The following is a 19,353-nucleotide window of genomic DNA, read 5'->3' as shown; positions in this document are numbered from 1 at the left end:
TGGGACAGCTCAGTGACCGTGACTGACAGAGGGACCAATTCTAAGCAGGTCTACTCAGAAACAAGTTCCATATTATTCAATGTGGATTACCCCTAGGGAAGTGTCTTTAGGACTGTAGCCACAATGATTTCTTTATACAGAATGACTAATGTGTGGGGTTCTGGCTTCTGGGAGAGGAAGTCCACATACAAGCATCCATTGGTATACATGGTCCTTCAACCAGCTACGTAGGTCACATGCATACATGGAATCATTTCCTCCTAACAATAATTTGCTCCTGACCCTTAACATGAAATGCCTAATCAGTAATGACTGGAAGTACAGGATTAGAGCATTTCAGAACTGCACACAGAAAGTAAAATAGGTCATGATTTTTTTTAAAGGTTAAGAAAATCATCGCAACAATTCATATTTATATGACTCATTTAGAATTCAGCAACTTACCGTAAAATTATATGTTGTCAAGAACGAAAGAGTCAAATGAAAGCAGCATGTGCTATTTTTCTTTTCGAGACCATCACCCTTCAATGTATATTTTTCAATGGGTCCATTTAAATGATCTGGTCTTACACAGGTAACCTGAACCTCATTGTTTTTCCCTTGTATGGAAGCTTTTGTGTTTTGAGGAACTGATGGTTCTGTACAAAATAAAAATAGTTTCTATTAAAATAAATGGATAGTAGCTTGCATTATAGTATAATGATATGCAATGACTTCAATATTTACTTTAAATGCCCTTTTAATTGCTAGGGTCAGGTGAGAGATGGCCTCTGGACTCTTGTGTTTAAGTGTGGTTGTTTGTCCTTGTGTCATCTGCTGGCTGGGGATGCATTTGGGGGTGGAAGGAGGGGTGGAAGATCAAGCAATCAATCAAAAAGGTTTGGGAAGGGGGAGATATGGTAATGGGAGAAGAATGGCCAGGCAAGGGGAAGGGACAGCAGATATTTGCAAACTGTTGTCCTTTCCAGTCCTTCTAGCCATGATGATGCCGGTGATCATATCAACATCCTGATGGCCTACCATATCTTACTTTTCAATGCTAGACTTGTTGCAGGCAAAACAACAGCCACCCAGGATTTAATTCTGGATAAGAGGACTAACCTGGCATGAATCACAGAGACTTGGCTACAGGAGGGGGGAGGAGCTAACCTCTCCCAACTATGCCCCCAGCATCAACATAGGCTTGATGGGCAGGGAGATTGTGTCGCTGTAGTTTTTCTAGATTATATTCCCCTTGCTCAGTGCTCTGTCCTTAACTCTTCTGGTTATAAGTATATCTAGATTTCTGACTGTGAGACAGGCTTGGGATTCAGTTGGCAGACCGCCCACCCTGCTATCCAACCTTCACCCTGCTCTGAGCTGGAAGAAGGTGATCTGAAGATGGATGGATTGAAGACTGTCCCTTTGTCATGGACTGATCATTACTTGCTGGATTTTAGACTTAACAGAGATACCAAGATTCCTCAGGGGTGGGGATCAGTTATGATGATCCATCCCTGCAGTCTGATGGATCTGACTGGTTTTCAGATGACATTAGGACAATGACCTGGGCAATTGACATGATCATCTTAGGTGCCCTATCTCAGGTCTAAGAGACCAGGCAGCCCGTTGTTTCATTGATGTGTCATCTCTGAAGGCCCTGTATTGGGTGCTCCCAAAGAAAGAGTCCACTTGGTCATGGAGCCAAAACTTTGCAATTTCCTCTCTGGGGAGATTCATCTGACTCCTTCTACCATTGTCTTCTGCCAACACGTGAAGCCTTTTGGGTGGGGTTTCGGCATACCATTATGAACCTCTGTAGGCCCTCCTCCCTGCTTGTGTTGTTGTGTGTGTTTATATGTTTCACTGAATTGTTTAAATATTTTATATACATGTATATTTTAAATGTTGTTTTAATATCTTGGCTTTTTATTGTTGAAATGTTTTAATGTTTTGTTGTCCAACACCTTGGAGGCCCTATTTGGGTGGAAATGTGGCATAGAAATGTTTTAAATAAATAAATACAATACATTTTTTAGGGTTTTCAAGGCAGACGTTACAGGGCCTGTAAGTAGTAGCAAAGAGAGTGGAAAAGAGGAAGGTAAACTTGTAATGCAGTTACATTATGTCACACAGGTGTTAGGGGGAAAAGAAAAAGACACTAGGGACTGTACATCCAAGTAGTGTCGACTTTATCTACTATATCTGGTCATCATCTTCTGACTCTTCACTCTGCATTCACTCCTTTTTGATAGTGGTTCCTCCTTGATGGAATGGGCTTCCTGAGGAGGAAAGCAGTGGGGCCTTCATTTCTAGAAGTGGCTATAGCTCTGTTCATACACATCCCCTTCAACATAGCAGCTGCTAACCCACATTGCAGGGGTATATATGTGAGAAGAGTGATGATGATGATAATGGTAATGATAATGATAATGATAATGATAATGATAATGATAATGATAATGATAATGATAATGATAATGATAATGATGTGTGTGTGAGAGAGAGAGGGGGGGGGAAACTGTGTGGATGTTTCCAGCGGAAACTGACACCACATTTATGCCTTCTGCAGTACACAATTGTATCGTATTGGAGGAGCTCCCATGCTGTAGTATAAAAATAATCCTGAGAGCCATCAAAAATGGAAGACCCTCTGGTGTTATTTGTGGAGGTTTTCAATGTAATACGCCTACCAGCAACATCATCCAAACAAAGCGAGCCAGTTTGGTATAGTGGTTAAGAGCGTGGGACTCTAATCTGGAGAGCCGGGCTTGATTCCCCACTCCCCCATTTGAAGCCAGCTGGGAGACTTTGGGCTAGTCATGGCTCTCTGGAGCTCTCTCAGCCCCACCCACCTCACAGGGTGTTTTGTTGTGGGGACAATAATGACATACTTTGTAAATCGCTCTGAGTGGGCATTCAGTTGTCCTGAAGGGCGGTATATAAATTGAATGTTGTTGTTGTTATTATTAAACAAAACTACTTTTTAATATTTAAAACAAAAAATATCTTCACAAATATCTTTACATGAAACTATTTCTATGCCAAATGTAACATGTGTAACAGCATGATGTTGATATGAACATAATAGATTTCTAAATAGGAAAGAAAGCTATTTTTCCTGAAGTTTGTACAGAATTAAGGAAACACAGCTTACTGTCTGGTTTAGTTTGCAAGTTTAGGTCATGTTGCTTTCCACTAAGTTCATTCTTTTGGCTGTTCCAAGTATATGCCCATACAGATACAGTATAATTTGTGAAAGGTGTTAATTTATCCCAGAAGTGACTGGTGTTTAGGTAAACATCTGTTTCTGTAGGTTGAAAAAAATTAGAATCTAGAAGAGAAAAGATTATTAAAACAATCAGTATTCACTGAAAATGTTTATGCAGACAGAAATGGTGGAAATTTTGAGACTCCCTCTGAATCCTACGGGGCAAAGCAAACAGGCTGCAATCTGGAAATTACTGACAGGGGACCAAAACTGACTCGCACCTGAGACATCAGTAGAAAGAAGGCCAGATTTAGCTTCAAGTCAAAGGCTTGCATCTACTCATTTATGAATGACTAGCAACAGAGCCCGTTGTAAAATAATACAATGGGCTCTAGCAGAAGGGCCTTGGGAGGGCTGCACTGGCACAGCCCTCCCAAGGTCCCACTGCCACTGTGGAGGTGGTGGAAAGGTCGCATGGGAAGAGGCTCCACCATGATGCGCCTCACCGATGGCTCCGCGGCCCTTCAGAGGCTGTGGCACAGAGGCCCAGCATAGAGCTCCCAAGGCCCTGCAGCAGCTGTGGGGAGCCCCACAACTCTGCATGGAGGCCTCTGAGGGGCCATGGAGCTGGCAAGGAGGCACAGCACGATCTCACAGCCTCCACAGAGGAAGCAGGACAGCTGCACTAGGGGGTTCCCTGACACTGCATCTCCCTGCCAGCTCTGCAGGCAGGCCTCTGAGGGGCTGCAGAGCCAGTGGGGAGGGGCAGCATAGCCCTGCAGCCACCACATAGGTGGTGGGAAGGCCACACAAAGGGGCTCCCCCATGCCGTGTCTCCCCGCCGGCTCCACAGCCCCTCAGAGGCCTGCTGTTGACAACTCTCCTTTTTTCCTGGTGCAGGGGCACTGCAGGGCCCTCAGTGTGCTTGTACCAGGATAAAAAGTGAGTCGTCCCCAATATGGCTTGGCTCTTATGTATAGGATAAAGCATTGCATATGGAAACAGTGAGCTGGACCCTATGCATTGCCAGTGGCAGATTTTTTCTCTCTTCCACTTCCCTCAGCACCCCCTGTCAACCCCCAAAGGACTGGAGGACCTGGACAGATAAAAAGCTATGCTACAGAGGTGGGTCTTCTCTTTAGCGCAGCTACCTATCTGGTGTGATTTTTTGTCCATCTGAATCCTCCAGCATCACTTTTAGGGGACTCAAAGATACTGATGGAAGGCACAGGAATAACCCACTTCCTTTATCACCTTATGTTGCATAGGATCCAAATCAGTGTTTCAAGGGGGCAAAACCTTCCCATCCACATGTTGGCAGGCTCAATTTGGAAGGGGTTTCTATGTTCTCTGGGGTTCTTTCAATATGCAGGACCTTCCTCAACCTCAGCTTCTAAACAAATATCAAAATAACCAACATTATGCAAATTTCTAATACCGTGTATTATTTGGACCATTGCAGTAAGAGGTTAGATTTGGGGTACATAAAAAGGTGTTAGATGTTTGCTTAGTGATTCCTCCATACTTTAAAACCATAAATGGTCTATATGTGACTGCAGTGGAGAGAGACAAAACTAGCAATAGATCAGTAAAAGTTCCAGCATACTTATCGAAAATGTACTTAAAAATTTACCTTGCAAAGATCCAATACGGACCCTGTAGCCATGAATAGGACCATTCTCTTCATTTGCTGGCTTCAGCCAGCTGATTGAGATATTTGTTGAAAAACTTTCATACACAACATTTTCAGGTTTGTTTGGCTCTGTTACAGAAAATTAGGAGAAAATGCACTTTTTACTAGCACTTTTTGATGACCATAATGACCAATCAACAGTTAATAAGACACTACCAATATTTTCCCCAACAGCATCATCCTTGCTTTTCAATACAGCAAGAACTCATCCTTGATGATCAGGGAGAAGAAGTGCTTTGTGATTTATCTGGATTCCATTGCTCTCCCCAGACTTCCTGTTTGTACCTTGAACTGGACTCCAAGGGCAAATATTTGTGTACTACCCATAAACAGCTTCCCAACCTGACCTTGTTAAGCTAACCTTGGACTTGGTTTCAGGGACCCTCAGGCATTTAGTCCTGGGGTAATTCACTATCCCTGCAGAGACCATGCTGTCAGGGAAGGCTACTTTTACACACATTGCAGATCACAACTTGGTCTGATATTCAAAATGACAAGGCTAACAGTAGACCAAGGGTGTGGAGGAATTTCAAATAATTCCCTTATCATAAATGTAGCAGTTCTTGAAATGGTTTAGACTTAAATGGCCCTGACTAATCCCAAGGCAAATGGATCCGGAAGGTTTTCTAAGGGACTTCAGAATGTTTCCTGTTGACAACTAAATAAAAGATAGACCAATCTTTCAAGTTTAAGTGACAATGATGGCAAACAAAGAATACTATTCAGCCATCACAGTATTAGCACAACACCATCCAGTGGGACTTTTCTCAGTGGTGTGTGTGTATAAATCCTAAGCAGATATCTGTGACATATTTGGTAGTCATTGTGCTGATGAAATTGTTTGCATCTTTTCCCATTTGGGTATCTCTTTAGACCGTGAGAGAGAGAGAGAGAGAGAGAGAGTAAAGATTCATTATAGTTGTTATAATGTTATAACTTTTTAAAAATTTTAAAACATTTGTTAAAATTGGTTTTAACTTCTTATAAACAATAACATTAAAGATAAATAACAATAACATTAAAGATAACAATAAAACCAGCTGCTGCAAGGTACAATATTGACATTCCTATGTTATATGTTTGTTGAGTCAATAACTCAGGCTATCTGCATGGATTCTTTCGATGTTACATGAGATTGAAAGCTTTATTTTGTTGTTGATTGTTCAGGAGGATAAGATGTATCATGATGATCCGAACGATTGAAAAATTTGTTTGCGCATGTCATTTGTTGTGCAAGGTTCGACTAAGGATGTATAGTCATGACTGAGTGTTCATAGATTTGAAATTTTCGTAACATCATTGTTTGGTACACTGGATTTTTTAGTTGTATGTCGTTCTTGGCTATATGTTCAAAGAAGGGGAGCCATTTTTCTGTAAAATCTGTTGTTCTGGGTTATATTTCAGCTTGAAGGAGCCCATCCGTGATTTTCTCTATAACGTAGTGGTCCCATAACTCAGAGTACCAATTTGCTAGTGTAGGAAGTTTCTGTGATTTCCACTTCGAAGCTATTGCATTTTTGCTGCCACCAAGAAGATCCTTATGAGATTACGCCTGATATGTGATAATGTTATAATTTGAGGATATGGATGGAGTGCTTGAAGATGTGCAATTCCTCACTTGTTTTATCAGCTTTTGTCTCCTACCAGAGAGGAGTGAGCATCTGGGTCTTGGGGGGAATAAACGCTTACTGTGAAAGGAGGTATGCTCTGCTTCCTTGAAAAAGACAACACTTCCTTCCTTTGACCAGATTATTGTTCCAACGTACTATAGCTAAACCTATATTACAGTTTCTGAAAGTTTCCTGCCCCAAAGACTTAGCTAAGGGTGATTTTATTATATATGTAACACAGGAATTTTACAAGAATCACATCTCCAGGCAAGCATTAGATGAATGAAATCATTATGTATACACAGGTATATGTTGAAAAGAAAAGAAATAGAATAAGTTTAAAGTAAGAGATAGGGTGATCTTTGTTATATATTATATCATATTAGTATGTTATATTGAGTTGAGATATACTATATTGATTGTAGGTTTGATAGAGGTTATGTATAAATAAGAATGTGCTTAGAATAAGAGATATTGAATTAGTGTTGGTAGGGAAATACAAATGAAATAGATTTAAGTAATAAGAAGGGTTAGGGGTTGGAAAGCTGTTGGAAGTCAATAGGGCGGGGGGAGGAAGAGGGTGGGGGTTAGAGCAGGGGGCAAAATGGGATTATTTGTGTCAAATTTGCAAAATTTTCTTTGTTTTACCACTCACTAATAAAAATTTTTATTAAATATATATATATATATACACAGGGCTTTTTTCTGGGAAAACAGGTGGTGGAACTCAGTGGGTTGCCCTTGGAGAAAATGGTCACATGGCTGGTGGCCCCGCCCCCTGACCTCCAGACAGCACGGAGGGCAATCTAAACTCCCCTCTGTCTGGAGATCAGGGACGGGGCCACCAGCCATGTGACCATTTTCAAGAGGTTCCGGAACTCCCTTCCATCAAGTTCCTGCTGAAAAAAATCCCTGTATATACAACTGAGGAACTTTACATATTACTCTTACAAGAACCAGGAGTTAAGTAGGGTTAGCCATAGTCAGTACTTGGATGGGAGACCACCCAGGAAGACGAGCTGCTACACAAAGAAATGCAATGGAAAACTTCCTCTCCCCTCTTGCCTTCAACACTCCATTAATTGGGGTCACCATGAGTTGGTTGTGACTTGACAGCACATTCTTCTTTTTCTTACAAGAATCTAATAAACTCTATGAAATATTTTCTTCTGAATGACTATTCAAGGGGGGAAATTGAATAACACTTAATGCCTTAATCCAGTTATTAGCAGAAGTCTTTATTTTTGTGTCCTCAATCCAAGCCTAGTGTAGAAATGAAGGACCCAGTGTGGTAGTGCTGAATAGACATGGGCACGAACAGAAAAAAACCCAAACATGGTTTCATTGTTCGTTGCCATCCACGAACAACGAACAATGAACATTGATGAACATGACCTGTTCACGAACATGTTTGTTGTTTGTGGGGGCCAGCAAGCTCTCCTCCAGCCATCAAGATTCCTACCTCACCACTCCCAGAAACCTTACCTGAGCAGGCAGCAGGAACGGTACCAGTAATAACTGATAGCTTGGCCCAGAGCTTGGCAGCAGCCCTGGAACTTGAAGAGGTAGATCCCTATCCCATCATACACAAAGAAAATTCAAGCTCCAATGCACTCTCTCTATCTTTCTCTCAAAATGCTAACAACAGCTGTCTCTCCCTCACTGTCTGCAAAACTAGAGCTGGGAGCCTCCCTCCCTCCTGCTCTTTGCTTCCTTGTAACAAATTTGGAGCTCCACACTTGAAAGGAAGACCTGCCTATCAAGCTAAATTGGGCTTAGATTGGGGTTTCCAGGGCAACAGCAGGAGTTCAGATAGAGTTCAGGCAGTCCCTGCCTCCGGGTGCCAAGGGAATTGATTGCAAGTGCCAGATTGTCTAGCTTGACAAACAGCAATGAACGAGGCTTGCAACAACCACCTGTACATTTAGAACGGGGCCTCAGGAGCAGCAAATTTGTGAACAGCTGATTGGGCTGTTGGCTTTTTTTTAGTTCATATTGCTGTTTGTGCCCATCTCTAGTGCTGAATTAGAAGTCATTAAAAGATTAAAAACCACAGCATGTCTGAGTCTAACACAGATACTTGGGTTTCCTAACTTACTATAGCTGCTAACAGTTCGGCATAAACCACCCTTTATAGATGTTAATGGGTTCTTCTTATTATGATAATTATAATTATGCTGCATTACACTGTATTTCCTGTCTTATGCTTCATGCTGAACCTTCCAGGAAGAGAATTGTTTGTAGACCTTTTATTTATCTCTCTGCGTTTTTGTTTAACTGAACCCCACAGGAAGAACTGAACCCCACAGAGAACTGTGCCTGTGACCTCTCTTGGCATAGATTAACTATAACAACCACATCCCAGTCCCTTGTACATGAATTAATTCAGTATGATTTACTACAAACCTTTACGAGTGTCAACTCATCTCTCTTCCCCTACCATTGAGCTTATAAATGTTTGTGTGAAATTTTCATTTCCTTTTAAGTATCTGCATTCTGGCTAATGGAAGCTTACATGCTGAAATAAACTTGGTTAATCTTAAAGGTGCCGTTTGATTTCCGTTTGACTTTGCAATTAGACTAACATGTTTGGAAGTGCATGAACATGAGCAAGGCATTCCAGTCATTCTGCTGATGCTCTAAAGAAAGGTATGTCATCATTATTTTGTCATTATTTCCCATCTATATACTGTTTTTCACAATAATGAAACATTTATTTATTTCCTTATTTATTTCTGTACACCACTTTTTCATTTGGAAGTCTTAAACCCCGTCCAGTTACTTTCCAGTGTCGAACCTCCCATTCCTGGGCAAGGTGATTGAGCGGGCGGTGGTGGTACAACTGCAGGAATTCCTGAATGATGCTCTAGTCCTGGACCCATTCCAGTCTGGCTTCCGTCCTGGCCATGGGACAGAGACAGCCTTGGTTGCCCTCACAGATGACCTTCGCAGGCATCTGGATCGAGGCGGGTCAGCGCTGCTTGTGTTACTTGATCTCACAGCAGTGTTTGACACGGTTGACTATGATTTGTTGGCCAGCCGCCTTGCTGACGTGGGGATTAGGGGGACAGCCTTACAGTGGCTGGTCTCCTTTCTTCAGGGTCGGGCACAGAGGGTGGTGCTTTAAAGCCCTGAGCGGGTTGGGACCGGCATATCTTCAGGACCGCCTCTCCCTGTAAGTTCCCCGGAGATCGCTTCGATCAGCGAATAAATATTTACTTGTGGTCCCCGGCCCTAAGGAAGCCTGCCTCGCTTCAACCAGGGCCAGGGCCTTTTCAGTCCTGGCCCCAGCCTGGTGGAACGCTCTGTCAATGGAAACCCGGGCCCAGCGGGACATATTATCGTTCCGCCGGGCCTGTAAGACAGAGCTGTTCCGCCAGGCATTCGGTGATTGAAGAGGGCGGTGCCATGTCGGCCTCCCACCTTTGGGGTGGGGGAGGGTTCTCCCCACCACTACACTTTGTTGTTTTATTGTTTGTATTGATTTTAGTTCTTGTTTTTATTGATTTTAACTGTTCACCGCCCAGAGCCCCTGGGGATGGGCGGTATATAAATTGAAATATAAATAAATAAAAATATAAAATAAAGTCAGAGAACCCATGTTCTCTGTCAATATAGTACATATATGGAAGCCATCAGTATCCTTACACTGTGCTCCTATGCAAACTTAGGTGGAAGTAAGCCCCACTGAAGAAAGTGGGACTTAGTTTTGAGTAAACCTGCATAGGATTGCATTATTAATTTTTTTTAGGATGTACATGTACATTCCTATCAACACCATCCTTGTTTTAAAAGTTACTTTTTGGGGAAAATCAGTAAGCAGCAAAGCATAGGAAATAACTTGGAGATACTCACCTCCAAAATCTGTCTTTATCACAATGGTTTTGTTGTTCACAGTCTCCTTTTCAGACAGTATTTTTGATTTACATCTATATTTTTTATTGGGTATTAAAGACTGGATGATCATGAGGGTGTAATTAGTTATGTTTTCAGGGCAATCAGTATTTGGTGCATCTACAAGTTAAGAACAAACAAACAAAAATTATTTATTCCTTACCTTATAAGGCTTAATGCACACATTTTCCAAAGCTAGCAAAACCTTTTAAAATGTGTTTCTATCCTAGCTAATTACATATATTGCTCGGCATCTATACATAAGATTAAAAACAAGCTCTCAATTAAAGTCCTTTAAAATAAGGACCTTCCTCATCAAATTAAGATAAAAAAACCTACCAAGTTTACAGCAGTATGAATATGAATATGAGTACCCATCGCAACCTGAAGGAATATTCCACTCTAAGGTAACACTGGTGTCAGTAATACTGGTACTAGTCAAGTTGCTTCCAACTGAAAAAGGAGAAATGAACAAACCATCTTTTCAGTATTAAGCTTTCACATTTCGAAAGGAATTCCAGATAACATTTCACAGTTGTAAAAATAGATTTCATAGTGAGCTACATAATTTTATACTAGATGAACATCCAACAAACCATTTTCAACGTTCATATACTCATTTGGTATACATGTCACTAATATATTGCTTAATTAAACAGATCTGAGGCAGAATGAGAAATAAGAACGTTGCTTAACCCAAAACAATATGACATGGATCGGGTGAACCCATACTCATAGATTTGTATCATGGAGTATTTCAAAAACATTCTGATAGACTCAGAAGGGGTCCCTGATTAATATGGAACCATACTTTCAATGTCTTAACTTGTTAAAGTTCTTTTAAAAACGGCAAATAGCAGGTACCATCTCAAAAGGGACATTCACTCCTACTTAATATATCTTTCAAGTCAATACCAAGGATTCACGTGTGCATAAATCCAGCAGCTTGGATCCTATGACATGGCTGCTCTTGTGCTTCTCCCCAACCGCTGTAAAAGGTGTCCTATGCTGCAGTGCTTGCTTCCTCCGCTGCTACAACTTGTGTGTGCCCATTTGAAAAACATTTATCTTGTGCTTGCAGAAATGTGAGCGGCAGAGGAAGCAAGAGCTGCAGTGGAAGAAAACCTCCACAGTGGTCTCAGTGAGAAAGATGTACCATAAATAAATAAATTCAGAAATCTCACTCCGCTGAATTTAGCCTCAAATTTATTGATATTCTCCCAAAGAATTTTTTTTTTTTTGGTAATGAGAGGTGATAGGGTTTAAAACTGCCTCGACATTATGCCACTCAGCCATACAGCCTTCTGTTCGCAAGTACCTCTTGTTCTGTTATGAAAGATTCTGGAGTTTAAGCCGGCCTGAGCATTATGCATCTTCAGCCCTTCTGTCCTAATCTCAGATTCTGAGGGCCAAGCTACAAGTGATGAATGACACTTGAACAGCAAGTGGATTGAGTGGAGGGCAAGTGAACAGGGAGAAATACACTTGCCGTTCAAGTGTCATTCGTCACTTGTAGCTTGGCCCTGAGGGAAGTAAGAATAGAAGCTTGACAATGGTAATTTAGGAAAAGGCATGCTGCACATGTTCAGAGTTCACTTTTTTTTTACTCAGTCTGGTTAGAACAAGGTGTCTTGTAATTAATGATTAAAAACTGATATCTGGCTGAGTAAAATTGGGTAATACGCCCCCCCCACACACACCATCATGTCCACATATCCTTGAAGCAAATTATTTGCAAACAGAAGAGGCATCCCTTGAACTGTATAAATCTCATTCTAGTTTTCTGTTGCCTGCTTTTACTTGTCACTGCAGACATTAAAGAGGAGGGAGGGGGAAACAAGGAAGAAGGAAAAGGTCCAGATATAAATATTCCCAGAGCAGAGGACAATGCATTTGGTTAGTGAGAGTTACCTTTTAGTTCTAACCTTCTTGCAGCTCCCTCCCACTCATTTCCCCCCCAGAGAAACAGGTGAACAGTGTTTCCACATTTTCCTTTATATCTTCACAATGCAAATGGCTAAAGACTGATTTAGGGGATAAAGTCTCCCAGCCCTGAGATTTATCCTTCCAGCTAGAAAGCCAAAAATCTTGATTTTTCTTCCATTAATTAGAAGGTAAGCTTACCAGGGGGGACCATGATGTTTTCTGACTTATTACATACACCAAAAGATGCATGTATTTGGTAATGTTTGCAGTTTTGAAGTCCAGAAAGCTTTTTTTTATCCTCCACAGCCCAGTTACAGGGATCAGGTTTACATGTAACTTGGTCCAACTCAGAAAGATTTTCCCCAGCAAGTTCTGCTTTGACAGAGGAGCCATCAAACGTATAATTTTTCACTGAAAAATGATAAGGAGCTAGAAGAAGGAAAAAAATAGAATGTTGAAACATTTGGTCTGAAACATTCTCTTGCTTTTTACTTGAGAAACCTTGCATATGCATAATAGTTTAAATTTGTGCATAGTCCAGCTGTTCTAGCACTGACACAGATTTTAGTAGAGTTAGAGTTCCATTTATTTAAGCAGACACATAAAACTGTGGTCAACCAAGCTAAATGCAGCCCACCAGCCAGGTATAATGGTCTTCTAAAAGCTTAATAATACTGTTTGCATAGGACTGCAAAGAACTTGTGGAATGAAGTTATTTATTTAACAATGACACTATTGCTATATGCTTTATTCAAGGTAGTTTCTACAAATAAATAGAAAACCCATCAATAAAACATTCTGTATTTAATTGTTTTATTTTTATTTTACAAGACTTATACCCTGCCTTTCTGCACTCATAAGGGACACCAAGGCAGCTAACAAAAGCATATATAATAAAAACCATATCTTAAAAAACATTATACTAACAAAAACGCATCATTAAAAACCAGAGCTAAAATTCATATATGCAAACATAAAAACAGCAACTAAAACATTGGGCAGAAAGGAGGGATTATTGAGGGAAAGTCAAATGAAACAAAAAAAGTCTTCATCTGCTGGCAGAAGATGGCAACAGACGGGGACAGATGAGTCTCCCTGGACAGTAAGTTCCAGACTTTTTGTACTACATCCAAAAAGGCCCTCTTCTGGATTGCCACCCACCTAATCTCAGAAGACAGGGGCACTCAGAGCAAGGCCTTGGAAGATGATTGCAGTGGTCGGTAGGTACCTAAGGGTACCTTCCAGTATGTTGCTCCCAACTCATAAAAGACTTTAGAGGTCAACACCAGTGGCCTGAATTGTGCCCGGAAACAGATTGGAACAAGCTGGAACAACATGGTATTTATGATCCATTCCAGTTAACATCTTGGCTGCAGCAATCTGCACCAATTGAAATTTCTGAACAAGTTTCAAGAGCTGCCTGATATATACTGCAGTAATCTAATGTAAATGTAACCAGGGCATGAACCACAGTGGCCAGATCTTTTCTCTAAAAACATGACCTGCTAAAAGTCAATTTAAAAGATAGGTCTTCAAGAAAACTGAATAAGGAATTTTTCCTTACCAATTCTGGAAACTAGTTCCAGAGAACAGGGATCACTGCTGTGATAGCTTTAGGAACTTTAGATTAGAGATGGGCATGAACCGGAAAAAAACCCGAATTATGCGGTTTGTGGTTTGTCAAATTTCACAAACCATGAACGACAAACTTTCACGAACCTGCCCCTGGTTCGTGAACTGGTTTGTTTGGTTCATGAAAACATCACATCCGGATCAGAAAATCATCACTTCTGGGTCAGCAGAAGGTCACTTCTGGGCCAGCAGGTCTGCAGGAAGTCCATCCCCTGTTGCCTAGGAAACTGATTGATAGGCACCAGGCTTTCTGCAGTCACGAACCAAAAAACAAACCAACCTAAAGTTCGTGGCAGTTCGTCAGAAATGGGATCTGAAGAACCGCAGTTCATGAACCACGAACCAGCCTGGTTCGTGCTTAATTTTGGTTCGTATTTTGGTTCCTGCCCATCTCTACTTTAGATCCCATCTGCCAGGTGAAAGATACAATAAATGCTGCCTGTTGATCTGAATTGTTTGGGAGCAAATGTTCCCTATTTAATTTTTTCAGTAATGTATATTTTTGTCAACAGTTTGGATTTTCTGCTTTTTGCAATTGCTTTTATGGATTGGTTTGCATTGTATTGTAGAGCTTTTGTATGCAATATATACAAAATATATGAATATTGTTTATACGTATATAGGAAAGGACCATACAGCTCCTTTGTACTGTAAGGAGCTTTGCTCCAGCAGAAAAAGTTTGCTTTCTCAGAAGAAGGCTTCCGCGGTTAATAGAAAGGAGTGATAAAATAAAGAGTAATGCTGACTTACTAAGTTGTGGCAAATGTTAAAAATTAATACATTCTATGGAGAAATTAAACAGAAATGGTATAAAAATAAGGAATCACCATTTGACTAAGAAAGAAATAAAACTGAAAGAGGGCTTTTCGAGATGAAACAGTTGATGGAAAAAATTTAAATAATTGATTGTCAATTACTTGAAAGATTGCAATATATATCAGGTGGGCTGCTTTTATCAGAAAGGGAGGGAAGGGCTAAGAGTAGCTACATCTTTGCCAGGTGTATAACATCTTCCCCGAGGATTGCTTTTCCCCTTCCTGTCTCAAGAACCTGATAAAACTTGAGCATGGCTGGAAACGTGAGCCCTTTGGTGGTTCACAGCCTGTGACTTGGCCCTGTGGCTTGCAGCCTGTGACTTTAATCAACCCACCCAATGACTCCAGGGCTGCCCTGAGATGTCCTTCTCCCCTTTAATGTGTACTCATATATTTTTCTTGTTAGCTGTTTTGGGTCCTTTTCAGAGAAAAGCAGGCTATAAAAATTTAAATAAAATAAAAATAAATAAAGTTGTCTTGGGGAGGTGGGGGAGGGGTCACATTTGTATAGGCATTCATTAACATACACAGAAGGTGCAGCAAGGTTTTGGCTTCCTTCAAGATTTTTACAAACAGCTTCATGAATCTCCTAATCTTTCTAAAATTAATAATTCAAGGATAGTTTCCATAAAAGACATTAAGAGCCGGGAAAAGCGTAGAAGAGGGCAACTGAGATGAGCAAGGGGTTGGAGCACCTTTCCTAAGAGAAAAGGCTAAGAATCTGACTTTTCAGTTTAGGGGGGAAATGGCTAAGGAGTATGTGGCAGAAGTTTATAAAATTATGCATAGGCTGGAGAAAGCGGATAGAGAGAGCTTTCTCTTCCTGTCCCATAATATTTAAAGGCACCCATTGAAGTTGAAGTTGAACAAGAAAAAGGAAGTACTACTTTACTTAATGAGTAATTAAATTGTGGAATTCACCACCAGTGGCTTTAAAAGTGGGTTAGATAGGATAATGGAGGACACGTCTATCAATAGACTCAATGGAAAAGGAATTTTCATAGTCAGAAGCAGCAAACCTCTGGATACCAGCACTAGAAGGCAACATCAGGGGGATGCCTTGGTTTCTATACCTTGGCTCTCCCTGCAACTGGAAGGCCACTGTGTGAAACACGGTGCTGGGCTAGATGGACTACTCGTTTGATCCTGCACAGCTCTTCTTATGTTAACTATGCCCAAATTATTTTTAATATATGCCTGATAAAAAGAGCAATGCTCATACATTGATAGTCCACATCACTTATACTAGCCCTGCCACTGATCCAAAAATTAACATTTATCTCTAGAGACATGAAAGATAATTGCGGGGAGCTATCATGGTCGCATCTATACAGATATAGGTCTTGTATGTTGCAGGTTCTGAACTACCAGCTTGACTCCAGAATCTTGTAATGTACAGAGAACAAATTGCATGCATGACTTATTTGATATATTTGATATGCATGACTTATTTGATATAAAATATGATATCTGTATTCAAATCATTCTCAGGAATCAACCTGTGCCTGCAAATAGGAAATCAGACTAGCAAAATTAATAGTTCTCATTCAGAAAGCAGCATTGCTTCTTCATGAAAACACAAAACTTACTGCAGTCCTTGGGAGTAGTATCAGCTTCTGTAAAAAAGAAGACAACATATAAGAAAGCAATTGGCTGCAAATGTCTTAAAAGGAAAAGAAATATTTATTATTGTTATATGTTGACATTATAGACTGTGCTTTGAAATGCAGTTTATTATCCATTATATTAATATTGCTATTTCATAACTATTATGACCTGATGAACTAGTATTCAACATGATCTATGAACCGGTTGCAGAGCATGACCCACACACTCTGCTGTGATTTATGTAACCTGCTCCCTGGATCAAGTGAGGGCTGGCAATCTTTTGCAAACTCAGGCACATATCATAGATCAGGGATTTGATATGCTCCAGCTTGAGGTTGTCACAACATGTCTCAGCAGCTGTAAGAAGTCCCAACATGAGGTTCTACCAGTGTATTGCTCTGGTCTGGGAATAGCTGCAACTTCTCCGAGGATCTCCAGCAGAGGTTGCATGGGGATCTAATTTGGATAAGGCACAGTAGGTGAGGGGACTGAAACCTCCCCACCACACCATTTCCAAAATCTGAAGTGGCCGTAGGCAGCCTCAGTTAGCCCTGATCCAGTCACCTGGAAGGCACCATTTGGCTGCAGCCTTTAGTCCCTTTTCAGAAGTAGTAAAACCAGATATGTATTATGATTGTATGGGCTGGGCAAAACTGCAAGAGGCAGGGCTTTTTTTCAGCAGGACCGCGGTGGAATGGAGTTCTGGCACCTCTTAAAAATGATCACATGGCCAGTGGTCCCGCCCCCTGATCTCCAGACAGAGGGGAGTTTAGGCGCAGAGGGCAAGCTAAACTCCCCTCTGTCTGGAGATCGGGGGCTGGGCCACCAGTCATGTGATCATTTTCATCAAGGGCAATTTAAACTAAAAAACTCCCCCCTTGTTCAAAATCCAAAAAGTTCAGAATTTACATACTACTCCACAAGGCATTTATCATTTTCACGTATTGATATGATTTGGGCGACTAAAGACTTGACTTTATTGACTAAAAAAGTGGAAATTTTACCTAGGATGAGTGCAGACCATAATCCAATGTTATGGAAATGGACAATGGGGCGGAGAAAATTTAAATGGAGATTAAATGAGGATTTACTACAGAACCAGGAGAATCTGAAGTATTTGAAAGAAGAAACTAAGCATTTTTTGACAAATAATAATAATGAAGTGTCGACACAGATGGTATGGGATACATACAAAGCTGTAATAAGAGGAAATTTAACACTACTTAATATTAAAGACAAGAAAAGAAAGCAGGAGAAATGGCAAGAAATACAAGAAAAAATTCACAAGAAAGAACAACAATTAAAGAAAAGACCAGGGAAAAAGACGATTATACAGGAAATTAAAATACTACAAGATCAAATAACAGCTATCAGTAATAAGGAGCTAGAATGGAAACTAAAGACATTAAAGTAGAAGACTTTTGAAGGAGCAAATAAGCCAGGAAAGTATCTAGCCTGGCAATTGAAAAAAAAGAAGGAAAAGAAAATTATTAATAGAATAATAGAGGATGGTAAGGAACTGAAAGAGCATCATTCAATTAAGCGTGCATTTTTTAAATATTATGCAAAGCTATTTCAAAAGAAAACAGTGAATCAACAAGATATAGATGGGTATTTGATGAATGCCCATCTACCAAGGATATCAGAAAAGATGAAACAAGAACTGAACGCTCCAATAACAGAAGAAGTCAAACAAGCAATTGAAGCGGCTAAGATTGGGAAAGCACCAGGACTGGATGGGATCACAGCTAAATTTTATAAAGTAATGAAGGAGGACCTAGCACTGATTTAGAAAATATAATGAATGATATACTTCAAGGAAAAGGCCATCCAGATACGTGGAATGAAGCAAGTATCGCTCTGATCCCAAAAGAAAATCAAGACCTGACAGAAGTGAAAAATTATAGACCTATATCACTTATAAACAATGACTATAAAATAATGGCAAGAATACTAGCAGATAGACTTAAAATATGGTTAATGGAGTTTATAGAAGAAGATCAGGCTGGATTCCTACCACATAGACAATTAAAAGACAATTTGAGAACCGTCATAAATGCCATTGAATATTATGACAAACGACCAGATAAAGAAGTTGGCCTTTTCTTTGCGGATGCAGAGAAGGCCTTTGACAATTTGAAGTGGAATTTTATGTTTGCGACTATGGAGAAGATGGATTTAGGGAATGAATTTATAGAAGCAGTGAAAACAATTTACAAACTACAAAGAGCAACAATTTGTGTTAATGATGACCTGACAGAAAACTTCAAAATAAGAAAAGGAACCAGACAAGGATGTCCACTATCACCTCTTTTATTTGTGATGGTTTTAGAGGTATTATTGAGAAGGATTAGAGAAGATGACATTATAAAAGGAATAAAAATAAAAGGATTTACCTACAAACTGAAAGCTTTTGCAGATGATGTGATGTTTATAGTGGAAGATCCTGTACAAACCCTGCCAAGATTGTTGGATAAAATAAAGGAGTTTGGAGACTTGGCGGATTTTTATATAAATAAAAAGAAATCAAAAATAATAACAAAAAATATGACCAAGAAGAAGCAGCAAGAACTAAGTGAACTAACAAATTGCGAAGTGGTGCACAAAACTAAATATTTGCGGATAGAGCTTACAGCTAAGAATATAGATTTATTTAAGAATAATTATGAAAAGCTCTGGACACAAATTGAAAGAGATATGATAAAATGGAATAAATTAAATTTGTCATGGTTAGGTCGTATTGCTACAATCAAAATGTGTTGCCCAGAATGATGTTTTTAATGCAAACAATACCAATTGTGAAGGATAAAAAACAGTTCAAAAAATGGCAGAGGAAAATATCTGAGTTTGTTTGGGCAGGGAAGAAGCCAAAATGAAAGTTTTGTGCGACGCTAAGGAAAGAGGAGGAATGCAGTTACCTGATCTAAAACTTTATCATGAAGCAATATGTTTGGTGTGGATAAAAGAATGGGTGTCTTTGACCAA

The 19,353-nt window shown here is 40.1% G+C and overlaps 1 protein-coding gene across 4 annotated transcripts in view; it reads right to left on the bottom strand.

Moving 5' to 3' along the window:
- The window catches only part of PTPRC (protein tyrosine phosphatase receptor type C), a 103,095-nt gene that overhangs the window by 25,251 nt on the left and 58,491 nt on the right, over window positions 1–19,353 (bottom strand). For all 4 annotated transcript variants that reach the window (XM_054981648.1, XM_054981651.1, XM_054981650.1 and 1 more), the window contains 7 exons: window positions 16,350–16,376; window positions 12,512–12,742; window positions 10,727–10,840; window positions 10,349–10,507; window positions 4,824–4,952; window positions 3,137–3,313; window positions 445–638 (listed from right to left, as the gene is read on the bottom strand). In XM_054981648.1, the coding sequence (XP_054837623.1) occupies window positions 445–638; window positions 3,137–3,313; window positions 4,824–4,952; window positions 10,349–10,507; window positions 10,727–10,840; window positions 12,512–12,742; window positions 16,350–16,376 (1,031 nt within the window). The remainder of the gene's footprint in view (window positions 1–444; window positions 639–3,136; window positions 3,314–4,823; window positions 4,953–10,348; window positions 10,508–10,726; window positions 10,841–12,511; window positions 12,743–16,349; window positions 16,377–19,353) is intronic.

This window comes from Eublepharis macularius, chromosome 5 (genome assembly GCF_028583425.1).
Source record: "Eublepharis macularius isolate TG4126 chromosome 5, MPM_Emac_v1.0, whole genome shotgun sequence".
Taxonomy (NCBI): domain Eukaryota; kingdom Metazoa; phylum Chordata; class Lepidosauria; order Squamata; family Eublepharidae; genus Eublepharis; species Eublepharis macularius.
This window is presented reverse-complemented; position numbering and strand designations above follow the sequence as displayed.